General features: G+C 52.2%; 1 protein-coding gene across 2 annotated transcripts; it reads left to right on the top strand.

Annotated features, from left to right (window-relative positions):
* Window positions 1–22: 22 nt before the first annotated feature.
* On the top strand, window positions 23–26,889 carry Tex264 (testis expressed 264, ER-phagy receptor). 2 transcript variants are annotated; one of them, XM_021206710.1, is made up of 6 exons: window positions 23–141; window positions 955–1,021; window positions 3,323–3,618; window positions 11,876–12,097; window positions 23,114–23,282; window positions 26,329–26,889. In XM_021206710.1, the coding sequence occupies exons 3-6, from the start codon at window positions 3,361–3,363 to the stop codon at window positions 26,607–26,609; spliced, it is 930 nt and encodes a 309-aa protein (XP_021062369.1). In that variant the 5' UTR covers window positions 23–141; window positions 955–1,021; window positions 3,323–3,360; the 3' UTR covers window positions 26,610–26,889. The 2 variants fall into 2 exon arrangements, with proteins under 2 accessions (XP_021062369.1, XP_021062370.1); XM_021206711.2 differs by lacking the exon at window positions 23–141 and adding an exon at window positions 155–716.
* The last annotated feature ends 940 nt before the right edge of the window (window positions 26,890–27,829 follow it).

Here is a 27,829-nt window from a genome sequence, read left to right as displayed (position 1 = left end):
GAGCGCACGCGCCCACAGCCACGGTCACGTCCCGCCGCGAAAGGGGCGGAGCGAGCGTGAGGGACAAGCGCACGCAGGCTCCACGGCTGAGCCCCCCATCTTCCTCCGGCGCCCGTCCGCGTCCGTGGGGCCGCCGCTGAGGTGAGGGCGGGGCCAGAGGCGAGGCGTTCCCGACGGGGTGTCTGCCGGGGCTCCCCCTCATCCCCTCCCGCCTGCTCCCCGCGGCCTGAGCCGCCCTCTGTCCGCCCCGCGACTGGCTCACAGCTAGCTGGCTCGGCCTGCTTCCCGGGCCTGAAAGCGACGGGGAGGCGATCCTGCCTCGGTGCCGGGTGCGGGAACGTCCCGGGTCCGTGGGACTGGAGGGGAACGGGCGGGGCTCTCACCTTTCAGCAGCGCTTCCTGCGGCCGCGTCGCCGCTCCAAACTTTAGCGTGTCCGAAGTTAGAGAGGTGCGTGAGGCCGTGAGGCGAGCCGGGGCGGCTGGAAGTCGACAGCACGAAGCGGCGACCCCCGAGCCCCTCGGCTGCTAGCACCCAAGTTCGCCGGCGCAGGTCCCTTTAAGGGCCCGGCCCTCCGCAGAGCGCACGTGAGCGGCCTCCGGAAGCCTGCGCCGAGCCCCTACTCCGACGCTTGCGGGCCAAGGAAGTCATCTGCCCTGCACCTCGCCTCTGACGTTAGTGGAAACTGAGGCCCAGGAGAGGGCACACGCTGCCCAAGGTCAGCAGCAGGGGCTGCGTTGGCGCCAAGTGTGGTAGTCGGGCCCGGTGAAGATCATAGGCATGACGTTGTGAAGCTGGACATGGCCTGATTTCCCCGCGCGATCTGAGGGTGGGGTTGGCTCGTCTGTAGACGGGTCCCGTTCTGTGGGTTTTCCCTGGAACGGGGTTGCTCAGGGCCTGCTTTGCTCACTGCCTGTGTCTGGGGCTGGGATGACTGTACCTTTCTGCCCCCCTAGCGCCGGAGTACTGGAGCCCTGCTGGACTGGATGCTATGAGTTGCTAAAAGTGAGCCTGGCTTTTTCGGTGAGCCTTCCCATCCCCTGTCCTTGCCTTTCTCCATTGGGTGTGGGGAAATTTGCCTTACTTCTCCTTCCTTGGCTGACCAAAGCTCTGGGAATGGGCAGAAACATAGCCCCTCTTTTCTGAACAGTTTGGGAAATGGAAGGAGGAGAAAGGTTGGGAGCTAAGTTCCCTTAAACGGGAGTGTGGAGCAGTGCTTATCACTCCCAAGACAGTCTATGGCCTAGATATTGAGAGCTTCTAGCCTTGAGATCAGTGAGGCCCAAAAGATGAAGTGCCTTTTTGGAAACCAGAGGAGGGAAAGAACTGTCAGTGAACTGAGGTCAGACTGGGTCCCCATGGCCTGTGTTTTGGTCCAGGTGGCTGAGTGTAATACCTGTGTGACCTTGGACAAGCATCTTGACCTCCAACCACACTTATTTCCTGATGTGTACCTACCTTCTTAGATTCTTTTGAGGATTAGTGAAGTCCGTGAGTTTCAGCGTTCAGACAGTGCCTAGCCTATATCACGAATGAGTGGAAGATTTGGTATCATCAGTATCAGAGAAGAGAAGAATGAAACCAACCGGAGGTAGGGCAGAGAGAGCAGAAAAGATAATGAAGCTTACAGGCCGACCTACAGGGTGCAGGAGACCAGTGGGAGTGTCCTGGCTTCTTTGTAAGACCAGTTCTGTGTGCTCATTGACTCCAAAAACAGATTTTAGCATATCTTACACTCAGAATCTTCATATATCAATAGAGCTAAGTTTTCTGTAGGGATAGATAAAGCATTGTCTTTTCAGCTCTAAAACCTTTTACTTTTTGTTGTTGTTGTTATTTTTGTTTTTTTTTTTTTTTGAGACAGGGTTTCTCTGCATAGCCCTGGCTGTCCTGGAACTCACTCCATAGACCAGGCTGGCCTTGAGCTCAGAAATCCGCCTGCCTCTGCCTCCCAAGTGCTGGGATTAAGGGCGTGCGCCACCACGCCTGACTATGGAATTTTTTAAGCTTAATTTTGTGTTTGTGTGTGTGTGTGTACAGGTGGGTGTTTTAAAACTTGCATATGTGTCTGTGTATCACCTGCATGCCTGAAGCCTGTGGTGTTGGATCCTCTGGAATTAGAGTTACAGACAGTAGTTAGCCACCATGTAGGTGCTAGGAATTGAACCTGAGTCCTCTGGAAGAGCAGCCAGTGTTGTTTACTGCTGACCCATCTCCCCAGCCCCTTAAAACAATATGTGGGTGGTGTGCAGGTCAGGGAATAACTTAAGGGAGTGGTGTGGGGCCCAGGTTCTGGGGTTGAACTCAGCACCCTTACCTGCTGCCCTGCAGCTCCTTAAGGAGAAATTTTAAATATCTAGAGTAAGAATGTTTTCCTGGTGATGTTTATGTTTCTCTTTCTTTTTAACTGTTCTGTGTGCTCTGACCCTGGGCTACCCAGGTAACGCCCTCTGTAAGAGTCGGCCTAGAATGTTTCACACTGGCTTCCCTGGTAATCCTGGGCTTACTCCTATAGACTCTCCCTGTCTCTGTCATTAGGCGTAACTCCCGCTCTTCCCTCTCTTGTGTTTCCACCTCTAACGGCCTTTTCTTCTTATTCTCTTGTTTCTAGTCTTTGTGGGTTGGCAAAAGTGGAATGAAGCTTATTAGCATTAGTGGTTCAAGTCTTGGAAGCCCAGATTGAACTTTGTTCTTGCCTCTCTCAGGCTGTTTTGATCTGGTCTCCTGTAGTTTTGGATAGCTACACTGTTGGAAAGAGAGGTCCCTAGAGACCAGATGGGACCAAAAAAACAAAAACAAACAACAAACAAAAACAAACAAACAGACAAAACTCATGAATTCTCTTCCTGTGGCTCATTTCTCCCTGAGGTTTCGTTCCTTACAGCATACCTGTCAGGTGTCTCTTCTCTCTCTCTCTCTCTCTCTCTCTCTCTCTCTCTCTCTCTCTCTCTCTCTCTCTCTCTGCAGTAGTTCATGAGGCTTGAGGGTGTTGGACTGGCAGTGTGGCTCAACTTCAGGAAGGAAGAGGCAAAGGAGGGGGCTATTTCCTGTCTGGTCAGGGCCTGGAGTATGACTCAGTTTCCCCAGGTATGAGCAGGGCTGCTAGTACCAGGCAGAGCTGTGCCAGGAGCTTCAGTGGCTGTGATTAAGAAATAAAGAGGCTTGTGGCTTCAGTCATCTTTTGTAGTTCCCTTCTAGGTCACTGTGTGTAAATACCTGTGGCCCCTCCCCCTCCCGGGCCAGAGCACTAAGGCTGGACTGGCAGGCAGGCAGGCCGGGTTAGAGCAGGCTACCAGCCTCCTCTCCCTTCTGTCTCCTTTGCAGCTGCCTTGGGGTGCTGAGAGGGAGTCCCAGAAAGAATCATGCCGGATCTCCTACTACTGGGCCTGATTGGGGCCCTGACGCTGCTGTTGCTGCTGACGCTGCTGGCCTTTGCTGGTTATTCAGGACTGCTGACTGGGGTGACAGTGAGTGCTGGATCACCCCCAATCCGCAACATAACTATGGCCTACAAGTTCCACGTGGGGTCCTATGGTGACACTGGGCACCTTTTCACGGAGAGCTGCAGCATCTCTCCCAAGCTGCGTTCCATCGCTGTCTACTATGACAACCCCCATACGGTAAGGAGCCTCCACGGGCTTCTGCCTCTTTGACGGACCTGGGCCAGGGCCTGTTGGGGTAGGAGAGCTTTGACTTTCTGAGTAAGGACAGGGAAGTCTGAGCTGGCCCTGCACTTACCCTCTCTCAAGGCTTAAGGCCCCTTGCAGATTTAACCACTGTGTGTAGGCATCCCGAGGCCTTGCACTTGCCCACATCTGTGCCCCTTGGCTCACATCTGTTCAAGGATGTCTGATGCAGTAGACCCTTAGACCCTAGCTTCTGTCTGGACCTTGGTTCTGTCTTTTGTTGTCCTTCCTTCTCCTATCTCCATTTGAGGCCATGCTCTTGGGCCATGCCAGCCAGAATCTGCCTGTTCTCTAGAGTTAAGTCCTTTTTGTCTAGTTTTCATTTCTCAGCTCATGCTAGGGGCTGTGGGCTCTTGAGGACTGAGAGGGCAGTTTCTGGGCATGAGACTTGGAATCCCACCTCTCTGGGATGGTCCTCTCCCACCCGGTGACAGGCTTTTCCGTAGACTTAAAGCTACCTGTTGGGAGAGGGCCAAATGAAGCCAAGTGAGCTACTAAGAAAGCCCGAGGATGCTGGGGTCAGAGACTAAGCCAGCATCACTGGTATCTAGTAGGCGTCTGGATGTACTAAAGCCTATAGTGAGTCAGGGCTTGCCAATGTAGTTTCCTGCCATGCTATGGGGTGGTGCTGCCCACAGCTGGCTGGGCCGGCAGCTCTGCCAAGGTCTGTTCAGCCTCAATTTTTGAGCCAGGCCAAACTAAGCCCTGGGGAATTTTTATTTGGACTCCTCAGCCTGGATTTTCTTGCCTGGAAAGCTCAAGTGAACAAACCCTATAGACTGCCTGCAGACAAGGCCTCACTGGGATGCTAGCACTAGGTGAAATAAATAAGGGTGTCCTGCTTCCCCCTCCTGGCCGGGTCCCGCCCCGCGCCTGCACTCTGGACATGAGTTAGACCTGGTGCTCAGCTCCGTGAAGATGATTTCACAACAAGACCCCACCCAGACTCAGTGTCCAGAGGAGTTTGAGTTGGGGGTTTAGGAAGCCTTCAGGGAAAATTCAGAGAAGAGAGTCCTCAGAGTATAGCCTTAAAGCTGGGAGTCTGGGTTCTGATTATGGCTTATTACTTTTTTCTGGGTGGTCTTGGGCATATCACAACTTTTCTGCACTTCTGTTTTCTCCTCTGCAACATCCTGAGAAAATGCTTACTTGCTTCATAAATAGGCTGGCAAGGCTTTGCGTCAGTAATAGACATGAGACATGCACCCCAGCACATGGCTCTCAACAGGTGGTTAACAGGGAAGGGTGGTGAAACTCTCATGACTGACCTGCAGTGGACATCCGCTCAGCCTAGAGGAGTGAAGAGGTTAAAGTGGCCACTTAGATTCTTCACTTCCCTAATTCGATCACTCCAGAAGATACCCACAAGAGCAGGCGTTTACCTTGGCATGCACTTGGGGTGACACAGCGACAGTTGGGACTCTTTGTGCTCCTGAGCTAGATATTGTCTTGTCCAGTGGAAATTGCAAAGGTCTAGGGAATCGTGAACTCCCAGGATTCAGGGGTTCACAGCCATCCATCTGACCACTTGGTCCGCATTCTGGTGCTGTGGCAGGTGTAATAGGTGGGGGAGGAGATGGGTGAAGAGGCGTGAGTGAGGTACTGACCTGTTTGGCTTGACACCCAGGCACCGTGGAGAACATGAGAAATAGTTGCTGAACACGTAGGCTGCAAAACCACTTGGGATGAGGGTTTCAGGGACGTGGACGTCTAGAGATGAGATCCTGCTTCGTTCCTTAGAAAAGTTGAGAACCCTTGTTTGTCACTTCCTAACTGCCTCTACTACCAGTGGCCATCTTGGATGTAGATATGGAGAAAGAGGATATAGGCTGACCTCTTGGGTCACCACCTCTAACCCTCCTGACGCAGTACAGCAGGAGTCAGATGGTCTTCTCTGTGAGTGTGGGCAGAAGTGAGTAGTTAGAGATCTGCTTTGAGATGTGAACATACTCTGTTCACTCTGCTGGGGTGTGAACTGACAGCTCCCTAGACATGACCGTTCCTAGTCCAAGCTATGCAAGGGGAGGATGGTTCCTGAGAGAGTCTTAGGGAAGTTCCACTTTGCTTGATGTGGGTCTAGACAGTAGCAGATTCTGCAACACCCTCAAGGCAGGACAGTAGCTGTAAGTTCTTTTATATCATTTGGTGCTTGCGCCCCGAGTTCTGAGCAGATGGTTTCTGTGAGGCAGGAGGAGGGATTCCATTCTCACTTGGCCCCGAAAGCCTTAACATAGTTGGGGGTACAGGGTACAGGGAGGTAGCCTGTCAGGAAGTGGACAGGCCTGGACATGCTCTCTCATCGTTGGCCAATGGTCATGGAATACAGACTGTTTCCTCCTCAAGGAAGCTGGTGGGTAGGAGTGAGCTCTCGAGGCCACACTCACAGGCCTGCCCTGCTTCCCACAGCTAATGGTTCACACATAACTGATGGTTCACACTACCTCCGCTAGAGAACGCCTCAGCCCTGTTTCTAAGTTGGACACTGGAGAGTGGAAAACTGAGTTAAGCTTCCTCTGCTGAGATGAATTCCTCTGGGAGCCTTCTGTGCTGGAGGGAAATGAAGGACTGGGAGGACCCTGCTCGCCTCACTCCTTCCTGACTCCTGTGGCCCACAGGCACATAGACCCTTGCAGCTAGGTGCTGTCAGCATTCCTGTAGTCTGCCCTATCTGTCTGCCGCTCCTGCTCATGTCCCACCTCCCACAGCTCCTCCGCTGTTTGTGACCTCTGCAGCCTGCCCAGCTACCATTGTGGGAGGCGAGGGGGTGGTGCTAGTTGTGTTTACCTGGCCTGGGCAAGCCGGGGTCTGCTGCTCACAGTTACTACCGAGCACCGTGCTTTTCCCAGGCATGGATCGATGGAGGACGGGTGGCATTTCGAGCTTACAGAATACTCTGCTTCTCTCTTTCCATCAGTCCACTGAGAATGAAGGCGGGGAATGAGCAGGTCTAGGCCTGAGAGTTTTAAGAGGTCTGAATTGGGTCTGCACCCCCTCCTCAATACTCAGTGGGGTTTGGGGTACCTTCTCTGATGGCATGTAGGTCAGGTGGAACCGGGAAAGGATAATGAGGCAGTTTTCCAGGACTGACCTCTTCAACAGAGAAGTGGAAATACGGGCTAGGTTGCTGTTTCCTGAGGGCCCAGGCTGTCCCTACTCTGATTAACCTGAGGATGTTTTCTGCCAGGTGCAGCCAGACTATTGCTCTGTAGTAAGTTAAACGTGGGAGAGATCTCGCGAGGTGAGCTCCTCTGCCCTTGGGAGGTGGAGTGAGAGGAGGACTCCAGAGCCACCCTTCTAGGTCTGAGTCAAAGCTCCAGCTGCTTCCCCACATGTGATTCTCTGTGAGTCACTTGGCCTCTTGGTGAGCGTCTCATGTATCAAACAGGGATGAAAGAATCCTTCCAATCTTGGGCCCTTTTTCTTTTTGAGGGGCTGAATATTGAACCCAGGGCCTTGTTCATGCTTAATACATTCCCCCCCCCACACACACACCCCATCCCAGGTTTTATTTTTGTGGCATCAGATTGATAAGTCTAAGGCCCAATGCTTGGCTCCTGATAGGTACACAGTGCGTTTGACAGCAGCCCTGTCTGTGAGCCTTGTACCACTGAGCTTTTATGCCTTCAGGAGCGCCTGCTCCAGGGGTCCCGAGTCTGAAGAGACACAGTCCAGGGAAAGGCTGTTGTGTCTTCATAGCTGGAACTGACTTCTCACATTCCCAGGTGACTGCGGGTTGGATGTTGCAATGTCAGAGCCTGTCTGCTTAGGTTTGAACCCTGACCCCAACACTGCCTCCCAGTGTGACATTTGGTAACTTGGTATCCTGGGCCTCAGGAACAAGGTTGAGAAGAACATTGGGGTTTGATGTGTGGAAAGCAGCAAGTGGTAAGGCCTTGTCAGGTGGCCGCTCTCAGGAGGGTATGCTTCTGGGAGTAGGAGGAAGGTTCTCACGGAACTAAAGGTGGGATCTCCCAGAAGGTTCCAGAACCTCTTTTAGAGTTAATATCCCAATGACTCCTTCCCTCCTTCTGAGTATGAGTCCTATCCTCTGGCTTGGTTGTTGGCATCAGCCCATATTCCAACTGATTGCTACCCCGTGTTCCTTCACATACCAAGGGAGTTGAACACATGGCATGATGTGTCGAGCTGTACACCGGGTCTGGGTAAAGGAACCCCAGGATACATCTGTAGTTGGCAGATGCGGTCCTCTGGGCTTGGACTACTAGATGATACACCTACTCCTATTGACCGTATAGGTTGTGGGCTTGCGGTTGGCCGTCTCTACTGAACCCAGTGGGCCAGCTGACATAATTTCTCTTTTTTGAATCCCTAAAGATATCAATCTTGTCCTGTTCCTACCCTTCTGAGGTCTCTGCCAGGCAGTGCCATCAAGAAGAACTTCTTCACCGTGACCTGATGGTTGTCAGAGGCCTGCCGCTCTGGTAGGGGCAGTGGGCTAGCCTTAAGATGGACTCATACCTAAAAGATTCAGTTTCCAAAAAACTGCCCTCTTCCAGTCCTGGGCTGAGGAAGCTGTGCTGGAAGAGATGTGCTGAAACCTGGCATGCCCCTGCCTCTTCCTCATTAGTCTTGGTCTTGCTGGGGGCTTTGCTTGGTTTTCCTGGGTGGGCTTTTCTTTCTTCAGAGCGGTGGTGGTTCCACACTGTCCTGTCTTTCTAATGTGGATCTGGTCCGGTGCAGTTCTGGTCCAGCTTTTGCTGGTCACAGGTACTCCAAAGAAATGTCTGATGTAAGGGGGAGAAGTAGACAAATAAGAGGTGTGGCCTTTTGTCTTGGGCTGGAGCACTGCTATTGGACCAGCTTTGCCACTTCCTGGATTATCTTCATAGCTGTCATCTCTCCTTGCAGGTGACCTAGTTCTTCTGATTTCTAGCTCTGGCGCTGCATGTACTAATCAGCAGGTGGTAGGATTGCTGTGCTCTTACACTACTGTCCGAGCACTGGCTGGGGGGGGGGGACAAATAATGACCTAACTGTGGAGTTGGGAGAGACTGAGTCAGAGGGAGTTGTTGTTTTTTTTTTTTTGATAAGTAATGCTTATTTTATTTTATTTTTTTTAAGATTTATTTATTTATTATATATAAGTACACTGTAGCTGTCTTCAGACACTCCAGAAGAGGGCGTCAGATCTTGTTACGGATGGTTATGAGCCACCATGTGGTTGCTGGGATTTGAACTCAGGACCTTCGGAAGAGCAATCGGGTGCTCTTATCCACTGAGCCATCTCACCAGCCCCAGAGGGAGTTCTTATGTTCCATTCCACATTATTCTGTATTACATTGGAGAGGAACACTTCCCTTTTGCCAGGTTATTTGATTATGGGCTGGGTTTGTGTGAGCAGCTGTGTTCATGCCCGCACCATTGTTCCACATACCCGAGGAATTTTCTCTGTAGTATCCTAGACTTCTCTGTGAGGCCTGGAGTGGTCAGGGAGAAATGAGAAGGCTCCATTGCAGTGTAGTAGAAGACCTGTACCCTCGGTGTATATTTAGGGTCAGAGAGGAGAGGTTGCTCACAAGAGAATATCAAAAGGCTTTGAGGAGAGGAATTGAGCTGAGTCTTACAGGATGAACTAGAGTTTTCCAGAAAGAAGACTCAAATAGGTCGAAGAGGAACATTTTAGGCAGAGGAAGTAGCTTACGCAAAGGCAGGCAGCATGGGACGACGTGGCATGTTTGGCTGCAAATAGCTCCATGTGGGTGTATATGGGGGTGTGGTGGGAGAAGAGGCTGGCAAGGTGGGCTGGGCCAGAGCCGGGTTCTGCCCCTCCCTCTGCCACGTACTCAGTGGCTGCCAGCCCATCTGGGTCCTAGCCCTGCTGATGACTGGTCCTGAGGTGAGTTGAGTGTCACACCTGGCCTGCTTGGTTTAGTTTTGCCATAGATGTGAACTGTGAGTCATCAAGAAGTTCTAATTGTGTGTTCAGACATCTTTTGGAGTCAGAAGAATGTTGAGTTGGTAGTTCCATGGGACCTGCTGAAGTGATCCCAGGAGAGACCTTGGAACCCAAATTGAGGCAGGCAAGGATAACGAGGAAAGCACAAGTGGCAAGTGTCCCGACACCCATTTTTCCCTCTAACCTTTGTTAACAGTTTTTTTTTTTCCTACCCTCTCTCCCACCTGGCATGCCATACATAGGGGTCAGCAGGTACAGTCAGTCACTTGGCCAGTCCAGACCTGTGTGGGTGGGAACTTCCTTGCCTGTATGGCCATTGCAGTTCTTAGGGTGTAAGTGGTGCAGGTGCACCATCTAGAGACAAGATATGGTACTGCAGCAGTGACTCGTTCGAGTAGAGTAGGATGGCAGTAACTTGAGAAGGACAAGACAGCAAAATCTGGGAAAAGTTTCAGGAGAAGAAAGGTGGTACAAAGTCTCACTGAACCTGAAGGATGCGATGATGGTGGGGAAGGTCTCTCTTCAGAGTTAGCGTAGGAGGGCATTCTAGGTCAAGGGACTGCTGTTAGGCCCATGTTATTGCTACGAATAGCCAAAAGTGGTTATGGGGCATTTCAATAATGTCAAGCCTTTGTGAGCTATCTCTTTTAACATGAAAGGCCTGTAAGGAAATATCAAGGAATTGGTCTCTGAGGAGCCAGGGGAAGGACTTGGGCGGGATCACATGACTCAGGTTTTACTCCCAGCCAGCCTTGTAGCTCTGGTTATAAACATTACATTATATTGCCTGTCACTGAAACTCCTCTAAGTTCTGCTTGCTGTCCTTTGTTCAAGGAAGCAACACAGTCAGAACCCTGAGAGTTGGCTAGCCCCATAGGGTCTGTTCACAGGTCGGAGCCTGGAACAGGTGCCCACATTCCCCAAAAATGATTCTAAGGCAGGATAGATTGCCAGAGTAGAGGGAGTGGCTCAGGGCTAGGAAAGGCCCCATAGATTGGTGGCAGGTGTGAATGGGACTGGAAGGGGAAGGTAGGGACACATGTGTGAGAGGGACTGTGGTGCTGAGGAAGTGTACAGGAAAGGAAATGAGTGCAGGTAGGGAGTGTCCTGTCACATCAGAGCTCAGTGGGCCCTGCTGGGGAAGGATTGAATGGTGCAGAGTTGAGGTCCAGATCTGTGGTAAATGTCCTGGGTTTAGGAAGACCTTTCCTTAGGTGCCTAGTCCAAGAGCTGTACATAGATGGTAGGAAAATAGACCTGAGAAACAGAGGTTGGACAGGTTGTCACCATCTGCTGCCAGAAGTGAGCCCTGACCTATAATCCCTGGGTCAGTCCTAGGAAGTGCTGGAAACTCAAACTCAACTGCCTCTGGTTGATGGGAGCCATAGGAGAGAAGATCAGGAGAGAGAGAGAGAGAGAGAGAGAGAGAGAGAGAGAGAGAGAGAGAGAGAAAGAAAGAAACAGGGTTAGGGGCTGGGAGACATGGGGAGGGGGACCAAGAGTTTGGAGTAAAATCAGGAAGGGATTTAGAAAATGGACAGGTTTTAGGGGAAAGGTCTAGAACCCTTGTGATGGAGACTGTCTCTATCTGTGAACCTAGAGGGGATTTCAACTTAAATTTTTATCTTACATCCTGATCTTCTATAGCAAATGCCAAATCCCTGTCCTGGGCTCTGTCCTGTGTGCTCTACTGTGTATGCTCACACACACTGGTGTTTATGGGAAACCAAGAGAGAAGGCTGTTAGAGGCCTTTTCCTTTGTTCTCACTCCTCAGTTCCACTGCCTTGCTTTCCAAGGTGTCTGTTAGTAAAGCTTGCTCCTCTGGGAGGTGGGGTCAGCTCTCCAGTTGGGCTGGCTGCCCGCTGAGGCTGGGAGGCCCCTCAGCAGAGCTGCTGACTAACGGGCTGTGTAGAGGGTGATAGCTCAGATGTCTCTTCGCTCTTCCCTCTCCCCAGGGCTCCTGAGGGCGGAGACCAAGTCTTGTCTTCCTTGCTTTTTTTTTTTTTTTTGGTACACCATGACTCAAGTTGTATTTGCAGTTAGCTTGTTTGCTGAAGGAATAAATGAGAGTCCTACAATGGGATGCATACACACGAGCCATAGTTGATTTTAGTACAGGAATACCAGCTTCATCCTGGTATCTAGAGCTCTGTAGCTTGTCACAGAGCAGGTGGTTCGTCTAGGACTGAATTAGCCCAGAAGCAGAGAACCTTGGGTCTGAAGGCCTCCATCCTCTGCATGATGCTGATCCCGTGCCCTGCCTCCCTCCACAGGTGCCTCCTGAGCAGTGCCGCTGTGCAGTCGGCAGCATCCTGAGTGAAGGGGAGGGGTCGCCCTCACCTGAGCTCATCCACCTCTATCAGAAATTTGGCTTCAAGATATTCTCCTTTCCAGCACCTAGCCATGTGGTAATAGCTACTTTCCCTTACACCACCCCCATATCCATCTGGCTGGCTGCCCGCCGAGTCCATCCTGCCTTGGATTCCTACATCAAGGTGAGACATAGGTATAGCATGTGAGTCCCTTGGATGGGGACTCAGAGGGGACACACGTGGTTGGAGAAAGCAGCTCTCTAAGGCCCTCATGGATCAGTCCAGGGTGGCTAGGCTATACGGCAGAGACTTTCGGCATCTCGCTCAGATGCTTAAGATTTTGGGGTTAGACCATCTCCAAGGGCTTGTTCAGAACCCCAGTGTGGTCAGATTGACTCTTTGTCTTCACCCTGCCCCACTCCTCCTTGAGGCCTAAAGAGCTCTCAGTGTCCATGTGTCAACCTGGCCTTGATGCTACGTTTGACAGTGTGCCCTCCTCCCCACCCCCAGGACCTGAACAGCCATGGCAGGCCCCGCCTCCTTCATTTCTGACCTGGAAGGGAGTAATGTTGGTGCCACAGCCTGTCTGTAGGAAGAGATTGGACGGGGGTCTCTGTGCCTACAAGAGTTCTGAAACCTTGTCCTGTCTATACCACTTTGGATACTTGACAACCCGAGAGCTAAGGAAAGGGTTGCATGTATAAGGTCCTAGATCCAATCCAGCAGCAAAAGCCAAACAACCTAACAACCAGTTGGTATCCAGTTGAAGCCTTCTGTTGAAGATGGGCCGCCCCGTTCCCGGGCATGGGCTATGGGGCTGTGAATGTCCTGAGGAGGCAGTCGGATCTGAGGGGAAGGACCCACAGGTTTGGCTGCCACCTCTTGGTGGTTGACACTCCTTCCCTCAGACACATTGGGCTGACAGAATTACTTTGTCTAGGACATAAGACACTGAAGTCAGTAACTTTAGCAACGCAGAACCAGCACAGAGGTTAGCTGTGTTTTGTGGTAAAACTGTTAGGCTAAAGCCGTCAGACTGAAGCTGAGAGAGATGGTTTGGGGGTGTCACAGAGGCTGTGTCCTTTCTTAAGGTAGGTGAAAGCATAGTGTTGCTTCCCACTGAACTGAGGGATCTACAAGAGGCAGCAAGTTTCAACAAAACTGATTCTGTGGCTAACAGTGGTGCTGCTTGCTGACTGCATGTGCTGTGGGAGCGGCTGAGAAGCAGTGGTGTCTGTGGTGCTGGGTCAGAGGCTGGGAAGACAGGGTGAGTTTTCCTGTGTGAGCTGGAAGATGGTCCCCGGAGCACTGCTAGAAAGGGTGTGCTTCGGGTCCAAGTGAGACTGGAGGTCTCATATGGTGGCAGGAAGTGAGACACAGATGTTCTAGCCCTGCTCTGCATGGGACCCCAGGGGTCACCGTTCATTGCACTTGAGGGAGAGCTGATGTAGTGTTTTCCATCTCGTCTTTGTCATCTCTAGTCTTGATGGCTAATCTGGAAGAGCATCTTCAGGGAGATACTTCCTGGGTTCCAGACCTTAGAACAGGCTGTGTGGCATGGGGTATGGTAGCAAACGACTCAGCCAGCAAAGCTTTCTCCTGGCTTCGGGGGTTTATTTTTAGACACCTTTGTCCAAATTTCCCGGCCTCTGACTGCTTTACAAGTTGGCTGGTTTTGACGTCATCTCTTTGATGAAAGCCCTTCCTCTCCCCCCCCCCCTGTGGGAGCCTGTTAGCTGTGCTCTGGGCTGGTTTTACTGGGGTGGGGGCAGGGATAAAAAGCCAGAGGTTTGGGGCAGTGTGAGGGTCATCCCTGTCCTGTGTTTAGCCTGACTTTGGTTTCTGGAGAACTAAAATGAAGGGAAGATGAAGAAGAGTCTGGTTGGCCATAACCTATAATCTACAGGAGGTGGCCCTGTGCCTCTCAGCACGAAAGACGGAACAGAGAGTAAGGCTGCCTCCCACCCCTGCCTCTTCCCACTGCCCTGTGGTCAGAGAAAGGCTACTAATGAGACTCCAGCACTTAGGACTCTCCCAGCCCCAGCTGACTACTGTTGACTTTGTATACACACACACACACACACACACACACACCCCTACATGTCCCCTCCCCCCCCGAATATGGGATTGCTATAAACGTTCTTCAGATGAAGTGACAGCAGTCATCAGCACTCTTTCCTGAGGAATGAGGAAGGCTTATCTGATCATGTTGCCAAAATAGGGGAGGATTGACTTGGCAGTCTCACGTGCTGCCCCAGAAGTTGGGGTGGGACATTGGAGGTCTCATGGGACAGCAAAGGACTTGCGGGTCACTACAAGGAGCCTAAAGAGAAGTTCCCCTGGTTTCTGGAAGGGATGGCTGTAACCCATCTTTGTGATCTGTGTGACAGCCTCTGACTCTCTGGCCAGCCTTCCTCAGATTGACAACCTAGCAGACGGAGCTGTAGAAGTCTTCAAAAATACTACTAGAAACCTCCAGACTGAGCACTCTGGGACAGTTTAGGGAAGGGCTACCTGAGTACCAAGTGGCCATCTATGTATATAAAGGATGTCCCAGCTTGGCTAGGCTGTTTCATCGAAGTACAAGGAGGTGGTCTCTGGAACAGGTGGAAACTGCTCCTTATGTCCCAGGCAGCTACAGGAGGAAACTGAACTTCCTTCAAATTATAAGACTACAGAAAAGCTATGATCTAGATATGAGTGTAGAGCAATGGCAACATCCCCAAGTTCCTCAGGGTAGAACAAGTCTGAATGGTAGAAATGGGGTCCTGTGTGTGGGATTGCATATGGAAGGGCCTAGCATGGGCCATGGTTCATGCCTGGCTTAGGCAGTTGATCGGAATCATTGAGAGGATTAAACTGGCCTGAGCAAGCCATCTGACTACCCTGTCCCATGCTATTCCCCCTTCAGCGAGGTTCAAAATCTATTCCATAGACCCTTTCTCTAGGGCCTTTTATATCCAAAAGTTATTTTTAAAAATTACCTAAGTATCTTCTCCCAAGTTTAGGGAGACAGAGTGTTGCTCACACAGTGGCTGCTAGGAGGCAGGCCCCAGAGACCACATGTGGCCATTTCACTATAGTATTAGAAAGGGAGCTACAGGAGTTGTTGCCAAAAAACGGTGGTGTCCTATGAGGGGGACTATGGAGGCCGAGACCTGGGACAGCTAGATTGACTGGTAGCCCTGACAGGGGCTTAGAGTGGGAAGGAAGCCAGTACTTCTCACGTACCCTGTGGCTGGCAGCTTAGACCTCTCCTGTTTCAACTGTAATAACAATGTCTAAAGGTTCTTTAATCCAGCTGATATCTTAGCCTTTTGTTCAGAAGAGGGTTTCTGAGCCTCAACTGGTTTGTAAACTTCTGTACTAGTTGAACCCCTGGGAAGATCCCCTTCCACCCCTGCCAGATAGAAGATTATTCTGGATTCTGAAGATGCGGTGTGGCTCAGTTGCAGGCAGAACAAAGGACGCCATTTGTTTCTGGAGAAGCATCGCTCTGACTGGAGACTCGAGCCGAATGGATGCCTTAGGGGCTTCAGGTTGGGGGGTGGGTTCTGTCTGGAGTGGAGGCAACAGAACTTTTAAGTGGTGGGTGCTCGTTGGACCAGCTAGGATCTCAGGAGCAGCGGCACAGCAGGGTGCTTGTGGAAGTGAGTGAGCCTGATGAGCTGGATGGAGCTTACAGCAGCCTGTTCAGAAACTTGGTTCTGCCCACCAGGCTCTGAACCCTGTATCTGTGTCCTCTTAACCTGCTTCATCATGTCTGAGGTAGTGAGTGAGTGGGGCTGGGTCCAGAACGTGAGTGGAGACATATTAGGTCCTGGCTGTGGGAATCCAGATGAGGGAGCCCTGTGGGAAATTTGAGATCTGGTCATATTCCCTCCTTCCCTCCTTCCCTACCTCCCTCCTTCCCTTGGCCCAGCTAACATGATGAGGTTCTCAGCTTCACTTTAATAAGGAGCTAGGCTACAGTCAGGCTCAGCATGAAGCATGTGCTTAGCACACAGAGGCCATTTCCTTCCCTAGCACCAACAGTCAATTCAGCTTGGTCTCTTATTCAGGATTATTTGCTGGCCCTTCCTATGGATGGCACTGTTCTGAGCATGGGGATTGGTTAGAAGATAATCATGGAAGTCTTAAGAGATGCCAGAGACCCAGAGAAGGGGAGGTTACCTAAGGTCAGGGGATGGAGTAGTGGCTGCATCCAGGCATGAGTGGAGGTGGGACCAAGAGGCAGAAGAGTTGTGAGTTTGGGCTATACTTGGAACGGTGCCATGGTGGGCCTGACAGGACAGGAGCAGTACCAGCTTGACACTCGCTCGGTCTCTAGCCCTGATTGTCACTGTGGAGCCGAGGGTGCTGCTCTGTCTTCCCATTTTCCCAGCAGGCACTCATTAATGGCGGCCTTGCAGCTGCTCGGGCAGGAAGCAGCTGCTCCAGGCACCCGATTGGGCTTGATCTCCTCATCCTCGGTGAGACTGAGGCTGCTTCGTTCCTGGCTTCTCTCACTGGGTCTCTAGAGCCAGGTCAGCAGGCAGAGTCACAACCTGCTAATTGGCCTGCGCCTGCACGGAGAGGAGGGTACTCTTGGTAGCCCAGGACATTGGGTTAGACGACGAGCCCCTAGAGTCTTTCTCATTCCCATCATCAAGGGTTAGCCATGTCTGGGGGTAGGGAGGAGAGGGAGGAATAGGCTCACAGAGAGGCACAGGCAACTACTTTGGCATGGTAGTAAGGATAGGCCGTGTTGTTTAAGGGGAAGACATTAATGTCTCCAGAAGAGACATTAGAATCCACTTGAGGCTAGAGTGTCCAGGTGGAGCACCAGACTTTATACCCCAACGATTGGGTTGGGTCCTGCAAATACCAGGGAGCCACAGATGTTATCTGAGTTTCTACCATCATGCCAAGGGGTATATCTTCTGAGTGACAGTGTCCAGGCTGGGATTCAGAGCCGGACACTTGAGTGCTAGCAGATGAGAAGGAATAACTGGATAGTTAGTAAGAGAAACAGAACTTATCTGGGAATAGTAGTGACTATTCCTAGATGACCAAGCCAAAAAGTAAAAGAAAACCTTCCGACAGGCAAAGGCTTTGCTCCTCGTGTCCCTCGGGGAACTGTTTCTAAAGACTGAGGTATACGGGGACCGCGGGGCACTGACCTCCCCCTCTTCAGGTTCTCTAGGTCTACCCTTTCTTTCCCCTCCCCTAGGACTGAAAGCACAAAGCCAGCCTTGGCTGGGGTGGGATGCGAACCAGCACTCTGGAGATGCCTACCTGGGCACTGTAGTTGGGCAGTCCTGTGGGACCTAGGGACTGAGGCTGTCTGGATGGTACTGCTTATATGGACCATCACCAGTTCAGAGAGAACACCTTTCCTAGGCAGATGGGACTTACCAAGGAAAAATTCCATTACTCTTCTCAAGAAAACTTGGGATTTTGGACTGGGTGGGTGGGGAGACAGAATTCAGAGGAAAGAACTTTTCCATAGAACAGAGTGAGTGTGCCCTTTGATGACACCCTCAGATAAGGAGAAGCTGCATGTCTAACAAGGCAGGTAGGGAGGGTGTCTCTGAGAGCTAGAGAGAGGTCAGGGTGCCAGTTGGAACTGGGAAATCAGGGCTGCCTTTCTCCTCCCCTCTCTTATTTTCTCTGCCCCACTTACCCACCCATCCTTCCCCTCTGGTTCCTGACTCTGGCTCCTCGGTGCTTGGCTTCATGACCCCATGTGCACTAAGCAGCCAAGCAGGGCTCAAGGTCCTTGACTACATAAACACTGCATCTTGGAGACACAGTGAACTATATGTAAGCTCTGGTAGGAGGGTTATCATTAGGAGCATCCAATCTGGAAGGTAGAGCCATGGTATCCTGTGGCTGACCCACCCAGAGCTCTGGCTGAATGCCCATGGGCTGCTCACTTCCAGGCTCCCTAGACTCTGCTCCCCTTCCACAGAGCCCAGAAAGTCTAACGCAGAGCTGAGCTAGGCTTTCATATTGGCTGTCTGTGTCCTGGTGGAAGGAAAGGCTGGATGGCTGCAAGTCCAAGGCTTCCCAGTCTATGACCCAGATACCAGGACCTATGAGGACCTATGACCCAGATACCAGGACCTGTGAGGACCTATGACCCAGATATCTGCTTCCAAGGGATCCTAATTTCCCCGCTCCTTGGTCACTAGCACATCCTAATGCCTAACTGGTATGGAGCACCCGCTCCGTGAGCCACCTAGGAAGCTAGGATCTGGGTGGCACCAGGGAGCGGAGCAGAAGTGTAAATTGTGTGGCAAGCTGCCGGCTCTGAGGTGAAAATGAAAAGTCTTCAGGCAACAGCGGCAATAGGCACAGCGGCCTGGGGTGCCAGGCACAGCACCCCACCTCCCCACCTCACTCCTTCACACTCACCCCCTCTGCAGTCTTCCCCAGGCTCCTGCTCAGGCCTGGCCTTGCCTGCCCAGCTCCTCTGTCATCCTCTGCCATTCAGGGGCTGGCCCCGAGTCAAACCTAATTCTAAGAAGGTCTTGGTGTTTGCTCCTGTTGCATTTTCTAGTTTGTTGACTGGCACACAAAGAAGCAGGCAGGCTATCCTTCAGTGACCTCTGTGTTTCATGTTTATGGCAGGCTCATCCAGCCTTCTTTTGTGGTTTTCCACATTTGCACTGCTTTTAAATCACAGGGTTTTGTCTTTCCTAGTTCTTGCTTCTCTTGAAACGGTTTACTCTTCTTTATCTTATAATTGGAGACCCTGGGGCCCAGAAGGAACCACTCACTTGTTAGTCGCTAGGCTAAGATGTAGGTACCTGTATGGGGCTTTCTTGGCTGCTCTGTCCCTTCTCTCCCCTCCCTGTCTTTTTTGCTTGTACTTTTCCAGGCTTTGGATAGGAGTAGGGTGGAGTGAGGGACAGGGAGGGAAGGAGGAGGGTACTCTTCTAACTTTTCAGTAGGTTCTCCTTGCTGGTCTTGGAGTTCCCCAGGACATGACAGAAAGGTTTAGGTTCCAGGCTAGAAACTATTCCGAGGTCTGGTGGAGATGAGAGGGGAGCATGGAGAGGGAAGTCGACAGGAAGTTCCTGGGCAGCATAATCACAACGTGCTGTCTTCTAGCTGCAGCCTCCTGCTGTGCCTCCCCCAAGCACTTTGCACATGCACTGCAGACCGGCTGCCTGAGGGACCTCCAGGGTCTGAGCCCCCAGTTGCGAGGACCGCTGTGTGCAGGCGGGAGCCTGCCTATCAGTGTCTATGTAATTAAAAATGAGCACGCATCACTTCCCCCCAGCGAGGAGAAGCCCCCACCTCGGGTGGGATACAACAGCTGCTGGCTGGCTGTGTGGCTTCTTGGTTGTCCAGCCTGGCACAGAGGGGTAAGACTGGTCAGCAGTGGATGAGCAAAGGGACCCAGGGAAGCACGGGGTAAGAAGGATGCATCAGGCACACTTACTCTTTATGGGCCTGGAGCATAGGTAAGAGATGTGTGACATAGTCCTTGGCCTGCACCCACGGCTCCCCAGTTTGAGGCATTTGCCACCTAGCTCTAAGCACATCCAGCCCTAGAGCATCCCACAGGTGAGATTCTCCTTCTGTTTCTACCCTGGCCTAGCTGCTGCTGTCCCTTGCCCTTCCACACCTCTAACTAAAACCAGCAACACACAGGCTGATGTTCTGAAAGCAAAACACAAAATAAAGATTGTTCAGGTCCTCCCTCTTACCTCCCTACCCCTGAATTCAGAAAGATCTACCTGTGGGTCCTGGCAGAACATATTGGCCCATCATACCAGCTCAAACACTTGTGGGAGCCCTGGGTGGTGCGGGCAGATACTTAACCCTGCCCAAGAGGACTTGGGCTGAGGCGAAGAGTAAGCTCCCAAGGTAGCCGAGGTGACCCTCAGGGCGGTTGCCTTGTGTGATGTGGTTGCTCTGTCTTTTGTCTCCCAGCACTTGTGGGTAGGTAGTCTGTGTTAGTGGAGTGTGGCACAATTGGTGGGGATGCTCTGATAAGTGATGTCTCCCTTTCTTATTTCCAACTCTGGAAGGCCCCGGGTTGGAGAGAAGGCCTGGGGGTGTGTCTAAAGGGCTGGTACTCCTGAATCCAGTTTCTCGAAGTTCCTGCTAAAACCTTTGCGCGACTGGCTGACTTCTCCCATTAGGTGGAGTAGACTGTGGAGAGAATCTGATGGTTTGTGTGTGTGTGAATGAGCTGCTTCAGATAAACAACCCCGTGGCCAGGAAAGGTTATTGCTTCTGCCTACCTTTGGCTTCTTGGGCTGTGGTATTTCAGGGCTGATTGGGGTTTCAGGCCTATCCAGGTTCCCTTTTCCAGCTATACCAGGCTCTTGTGGCATTGAGCTGGTGTCCTTGGCCATTGGCAGTCTGTTCTCCAAGGGCTCCCTGGGGCTAGCTGAGGGAGAGGCAGCTGGCCTCACCTTCCTCCAATGGTTTTCCAATATTTCCTGGCTCATCGACATGCTGTTTGGGCAGCAGCTCCTGCTGTGCAGTGAGGACCCAGGAGCCAGCCCATGGCTATCCTCTCTTTCCTTAGAGGCTGCACCTGGCTAGAAAGGGAAAGGCTCATTCTCTCTGCCTGACCACTCAGGGAGGGGCATATGCTGGCTCTGCCCCAGTGCTCTATCCCTAATTCCCATTAGACTCACTCCTGCAGGATGGACAGAGCACAGAGGGGAGAGTAGTCTCCTGGGAGAGACTGCAGGGATGGTGGTAAGCCCCTTCCTTGCCAAGGGCTAACAGAGAAATCTTATCCTTTTGCCTTCTTATTGCCCCTTCTCTGCCGCTCCTGAGTCTGAATCTTGACAGGATCCAGAACGTGTTATAATGATTTGGAGTTGAGCAGGCAATGGGATTTTAATTAGCTTCATGCTTCCCTTCAGTAGGGAGAGCCAGGTCTGAAGCAGGCCTGGGCAGTTAGTGCTCTGCTCCCTGTGTAGGAGGCTGCGGAGAGGTAGGGGTGGGCAGAGAACTGAAGCTGGGCCACAGTTTGCTCTCCATCCTCTGTCTCCCCCTTCCCTCTGTTCTCCCGATGGCTTTGAGATGAAGGCGATGGCAAGGATGGAGGATGCAGTTTCCATGGTAACAGGCTGTCCACAGCCAGGCAACTTCAGAGCTGGGCTCTCCGGAGGAGGCAGATGCGCAGAGCAGCCACAGAGCTGCCTGCCAATGAGGGGGCTGGCAGAACAGGTGGCACAGGGTGGCTGCCTGGTGCTGCCCACCCTGATGCCCAGCCTAGAAGAGAGGGTGGAAAGAGCACTACCCCCTCTTTCTTATTACTGTCAGACTCTTCCGGAAGGAAAGGTTGGAGGTACCATGAGTTTGGTAAGGGTCAGGGTGGGGTATGAGCCTCCTCATCTCTGGAATCTGGATAGTCACAGACTTGACTGTTGGTCTTGAGATGGCCATTGGTCATTCTGATGCTGCCACTTGGACCTTTTTAAATGTTCGGAGTCTGATGATGTTGGTGAATGAAATGCTCTGACTGTATTTGGGGACCCCTTCATTCTTTTTAACTGCCAAGGTAGGAACTGAGTCTAATTCTGGGAGCCCCCGTGTCTTTGGCAGCCTGGCCCAGATTGTTGAATGGAGCTCAGGTTTGGCGGGTACCTGTCCTCAGGTGCTGGCTTTGGAAGGGTCCCAGAGCCTTGCAGTGTCATCTGTCCCCTGACAGTACATTGTCCTCAGGCTCCTCCTGAGAACTAGAGCTCTAGTAAGCATGTCCAGAAACAAAGGCAGCCATCAAAAACAAGACAACCAGAAGGTATATCTAGTGATGGCATGAGCCTGGCTATGGAGGAAGCCTGGAGAGTAACCAGATTGGCATGAAAGACTGGAGTCAAAGCTAGTAAAAATAATGGACTTTATTTCACTGACCTTAGACACACTGGGGCTAGGTTGTGGGCCTCTGTGTTTGAATGCGTGAATACTCAGGAGGGAAGGCTTTGCCTGGGTTACTAGTGGAGATTGAATCTGCACTGTTGCTGACCTAGGATGGGCCATCTACCTCCATCTGGCCTCCTGGATGTTCTCTCTCTCACTCTCTCGCTCTCTTGCTCTCGCTGGCACTGAGGGTCCTAACTGGGTCTTCCTTTCAGACTTCTTATCCCTTCATTTTCCTTCCATGGACTCTTTTTAATTGGAGGACTTTCCTCAACCCTTGGGTTGGCCAAGCAGGCAGACAAGTGGAGTCCTGGAGTGGCTTCTCCAAGCCAGGCGATAAGTCCCTCATTACTGTTAAGTGGAAGGCTCATTTTAGAGCTCACGGTGAGAGCTTGGCAGGTGCTATAAATAGCCATGTTGTGAAGGTTAGCGGGTGAGCAGTGACAGGGCAGGGGCCTCACAGTTGTCTTGGTGGGTAATTGTGCCATCACAGGAGAGGGAGGGCAGATTCTACAGCGAGAGACGTTTGCTCCCTGTTCTGGTTGTTCCTGCCTGCCTAAGGGTAGCTCTGGCATGTGTCTGCTGCTTTGATGCACTAGGGGGTAAGAAGTAATGGTCTGTGTCCAGGGAAAGGGGAGTGGAGTGCCTGTCAGAACTTGGGGACCTGGAAGCTGGTACTTTAGCCCATTAGGTAATACTCAGTGTCATCTCGTGTCCCCCCTCATGTCCCTCCAGCTCAGATTATGCTTCTTCCTCTGAGAGAAACCCTGGGATCAGGTGTAAAGAAGCACGGGAGCCATATTTGATAGTTTTAAAACTTGACGAAGACCTAGCCATGGGAATGGGCTAAACGCAGTTTGTGGTAGTGCATATATAGACAGGGTCCAGAGGCCTCAGCTTCAGGACTACTGCCCTCACCTGATATCTATGTGTCATTGTCTAAGGGAGAGACGGAATCAGGCCATAAAGTTCTAGGATAAAAAGTCAGACCCTGGCGTAAGTGTCTAAGGCCATAGTTCATAGGGTTCTTGCCCTCTGCTCTGTGAGACTAGCTAGCTAGTCCTGGACAGACACACACAGGACTAGTCCTGGACAGACACACACAGGACTAGCGGGCCCAGATTGGTCTTTACTGAATCTGAACGGCCTGAGTGTCCGTGCACTGAAGCACAGAGGACCACACCCTCGCCCTGGTGCTTCAGAGGTCAGTGAAATAGAGCTGACCTTCCAGAAAGACTAGGCAGCAGGCATTGCCCCCAGGTTCCTGTGGGACAAGTTGGTCAGGACCCTGTAGTGCTTATATTCATTTTGCAACACTGGTAGGAGCGGAAGCTGTGTGCTCACCCTCGCCTGGAGATCTACCAGCAAGACAAGATCCATTTCATGTGTCCACTGGCGCGGCAAGGAGATTTCTACGTGCCAGAGGTGAAGGAGACAGAGCGGAAATGCCGGGAGCCTGCGGAGGCCACTGACACCCAGACGGATGGCACAGGTACCAAAGGTGGAGAAAGTAGGGTGGGCCTATAGCTGCCTGGAGTCCCTTCCTCATCTGCACATCTAAGGACACAGTTAAGGAGGCTCCTCTGCCAAAGCTAGCGTTGTAGGTAGACTCTACTTGGCAAAGGAAGGAAGGTGACCTCACACCAGGACCTGCATACAGAATTGCCTGTTGCCAGACATGCACCTCCACATAGATATGGATTCACACCTATTCTCCAGGTAACACCACCCTGTCTGAATTCCCTTCAGATGTTAACAGGAATACTTACCAATCTAGGCAGTCAGGTGGAAGGCATCTGGGCAGGGTTCGTCAGGAAGTGAGACTGGACTAGGTCTGAAGGTAAAAGAGGAAGCAAGATGCCACAAAAGTCAGCCCATGCTGGTAGCTAGAATGCCCAGGTTTAGGCCCACAAACCACTTGCCTGTTTTCACCACCTTGCCATGATCTTGTGTGACACCCATGGGCAAGGAACCCTGTGGGTAACATGCCAGGTAATCCTAGGGGCCCCAACTTTTGACTGTTCTGTTACGTGACTCAGAAAGTCTAGGGATGGTCCAGGGCTGTGGGGAAAGAACTACCCTCCTTTACTTCCCTGGGAGTCTTTCTGCTCACCCAGTCTTCAGCAGCCAAGGTCACTCTAGAGAGACGTGTGTTGGCCGGGGCTGATGCAGCCAGGGCACTGGGAGGCGGTCTCTTCTCCCTTGGGGCTAGTGTCTAACATAGTTAACTTCATCTGTCATTTAATCACCTCTGTGGGATACTGCTCCTTTCTGCTTAGTAGTGCCTGGCAGATACTCTTGGTGCCCCTACTGTGGGCACTGGACATGGCACAAGGTCAGCAAGCACAGGCAGCCCCCAGAGGCAAAAGGAGGTGTGCCTTGACCTTCCTGCAACCTTCCTCTGCTTCCTGCCTTCTTGGCCCACCCACCCAGTTCCCTTCCTTCCCAAACACTGCCTGCCAGGAGTGTTAACGGACGGCTTGGCTCTCACTCCGTACAGCTGGCTGCAGCCACAGCTCCCACACCCCTCAGGTCCTCGGTCTGTCCTCCCCACTGTGGGTGCTGTGGGATCTGCCCACTTCTGACAGAGGCTGTCCTGACTCTCAGGGCAGCCTCTCTCCAGGTGCATGCCACTTACACAGTAATGCATGGTGGCTGCCTGGCCACCCAAGGCTTGGCCTGTCCCTCCTTGCCTCCCTGCTGGGCCTCTGACTTGGACTGGGAGGTAAAAGGGGTGATTAGCTGCCTGTGCCTGTTATTACATTGATGTATTATTTAGCTCCACAGAAGCGATGAATATTTGATCTCCTTGCATTGGCTGTTGGCAGAGGAAAAGAGAGGAACTGGGTGAAGGTGGTAGCCTCACACCCCTGCCCAGCAGCCCTGGGGATTTAGGTGCTCCTTTGCCTTTCCTGGGGCCCTCTTTCTAGGGGCATAGGCTTGACAAAGGGACCTCCCTCCGTGGGCTGTAGGCTGCCGTTCCTCTGCCTTGAAGAGCTCCTTTGTAAGTAGAGTCCATCTGTTCCCAACAGCCATCTTCATCTGATGTTTTGGGCCTGGGCTGAAGGGAGGCATTCCTGGGCTCTATCCTCTGATCACTCTTACTCTTAGCCCAGGAGTGGGAAGGGAAGACCCTATATCCAAGGGTCTCGGGTGAGCCATTAGGTGGGTGGGTAGATAGAACTTGACAGTAATGGGTCAGGGGAAAACTACCCCCGTCCTTTATGCCTTTCAGACCTGTAGCCCTTGGTAGATGAGTGAGGACCTAGAGTCCCGCCCCAGAGTCAGCGGGATTACCCATAACTCACTGCTCTTGTGTTGTGCTCCTACTGTGGGAGCCGTACCAGAGGCCACTGCAGAAGGAGAGCACAGGGCCAGCAGTCCTACACTTCCAGGGCTCATCTCACCTCTGCTCAGATGGCAGAATAGGTTAGCAGAGCAGAGCTGACCCTCTTACTGCTTCACCTTTAACTACCCTACCCCCTGCTCAGCCTCAGGGACAGACTGTTCAAGGCCAGTGAAAATACCAAGCAGTGCCCAATTGCTCCCCTGGAGGCAGGAGCTAGGAAAGCAGCCCACCCTCACTGTCCATGATGTCTAACAGATTTGACAGCTGTCCCTCTTTTCTGCTACTTCAGATGACACATGGGCTATCTCCAGATCTAGAGTCCTGCACATAGTAGGGCTCTTTGTTCCTCCTCACCACCTTCTGCCTGCAATCAGTGCCTCTAGTTTGTAGAGATGGCCAAGGCATAAGTCCTGGGCAGGGTATGCAAAGGAGCACTTGTAAGACATACTAGGGTAGAAGGCCGATTAGAGAGTGCCAACGGTTGGAGTGGGCACTTGGTGGGTTGACCCAGGCACATTAGGAGAAAATCCTTAAAATGCATAATCCTAGCTCTCTCCTGGCTGAGCATTTCTTAGGATTTCTTCAGCCTCTTGCTTCAACTTCTTTATATGGAGGTACAGTGTGATAAGAGGCAGGAGCCAGCTGATGTCCTGAAAATCACGGCTCCTTGCGGAGGTCTATGGGGGGTGGGGAGCGTGGACTGGAGAGGAGTCCTCTTGGTCCTTTCTTCAGCCCTCCTGCCTCTTGGGCAATGCTCTGTAGCTGTCCCTGGACAAAGCACTCTCAAGCCTGAAAATGAATGGCATTTGGGTCTCCTTTGTTGGACCTCAGCTCCTCACCCTGGGGCTGAGTGGCCCTTAATGGATGTGGGGCAGGGGTCAGTGGCTTTGTGGAAATGCAAGGAGCTGGAGCTAATCTAGGGTAAGAGAGAAGTGCACAGCCAGCTGCTCCTCTCTGTCTCCTGCCCTGCACACTCCCCTGGCTCTCTCAGTGCAGCCCTAGTCAGGGCAGAGGGCAGAGGGCAGCGGGAATGGGCCTCCTGAGCCGGCGGGCGCAGCTGTGTTATTCATGAGTCGACTCTGCATGCTCAGTTCCTGGGCTGGTGGGAGAGCCCTTGCTGTGGCCCTGAAGGAAGGGACAGTTAGTGTGTGGTAGTTGACTAACCTGTGCTCCCTTGTCCTGGCCACAGGAGCTGATACAAGTGATGCAAGTTCTGTCAGCCTGGAGGTTCGCCCTGGCAGCCGGGAGACTTCAGCCACCACACTTTCTCCTGGAGCAAGCAACCGTGGCTGGGACGATGGTGACAACCGCAGCGAGCACAGCTACAGTGAATCGGGTGCCAGTGGCTCATCCTTTGAGGAGCTGGACCTGGAGGGCGAGGGACCCTTGGGAGAACCCCGACTGAACCCCGAAGCCAAGCTTCTGGGGCCCCCTCGGGAGCTCAGCACCCCGGAGAGGGATGAGGAGTAATGATAAGCCCTCAGCCCCCTGTGGTGCGTTTGCTAAGGAACTGAGCAAACTCTCCAGCCCTCTTTTTCCTTAACCTGCCTAGCTTGGGCTGGGAGTACCAGGAGCCTGAGCTGCCCTGCTCCGAGCCTAACCCTCCTTCCTCACTGCCCTTTTGGCTCCCAGGGCCGAAGGAGCCAGAGACTGTTATCTGCACCAGCCTCCTGGGCTGCCAACTTTGCAGACTCTTATTGGAGCTTCCAGAACCCAGAATAAAGTGAATTACTTTCTTGTTTCACCTGGATTTGAGTTGTTTTTTGTCTGTCCTATCTTGGGGAGTCTTTGTGGATAGACTAGGAATGGGCAGGATCTCCCACGCCTGAAAAGACCATGCCTGAGTTCTCCAATCAGAGGGATATTAGAGGACCTTCATTCCCTGCCCTGTCACCCCAGTGGAAAGTCACCCTGCATTGCAGTAGCCCGAGGGGCTTTCCCTGCTGCTGGATAGCGGAGCAAAGAGCGCCCTCCGGGTCTCAGGAGTAGGGAACTCACAGGTTCTTTGCATCCAAGAGCTACCTTTGAGTCTGCAGCTTTGGTGTGCCTGTGCTCTTGCTGGGACCGCCCCAGCAGGTGAAGACATCCATGCTGGGCCTGCCCAGTGCCCTTGTTCCTGGGCATGTTCACATATACTGTGGGTGAGGCTGGGTCCCTGTGAGCTTAAGAATGTCGCTGTGGTTGGGCATGGCTGTTTGTGTGTAGATGGTTGGCTGTGTGCGAATGTTGCTGTTCTTTCTGTGTATATGGTTGCATTTATCGTGCTATGTGGAGCTAGCCAGATGAAACCACTTATGTGGGTTTGGTATATAGACAGCTGTGTGTGACTGTGTGTGCGTGTGGTGTGTGCTTATGTGAAAAGTTGTGTGTTTTACTGTGTCCATGTATAAAGCTATGATTGTAACTGTGTATCTGTGATTACAGCTCTGTTGGGGTGGGCACCTTTTTGTGGCTGTGTGGCCAAGTCCGTGTGTGCAATTGTATATATATGTATGTGTATACACAGGTTTTTGGTTGTCCACATGTATGGTTATGGCTGTTTTTATATATGTGTAGCTGTGTACATGTTCACAGCTATGCCTGTTTGGTGAAGTATGTCCCCATGTGCCCAGCCAGGAGAGGTCTGCATGCATGGCTGAGTGTTGTACATCTGTTCTGCAGTGGGATAATGCAGCTTGCTTGCTTCAGGC

The sequence above is a fragment of the Mus pahari genome, chromosome 10 (assembly GCF_900095145.1).
Source record: "Mus pahari chromosome 10, PAHARI_EIJ_v1.1, whole genome shotgun sequence".
Lineage (NCBI taxonomy): Eukaryota > Metazoa > Chordata > Mammalia > Rodentia > Muridae > Mus > Mus pahari.
The sequence above is the reverse complement of the archived record's forward strand: the minus strand, read 5'-3'. Positions and strand labels throughout refer to the sequence as shown.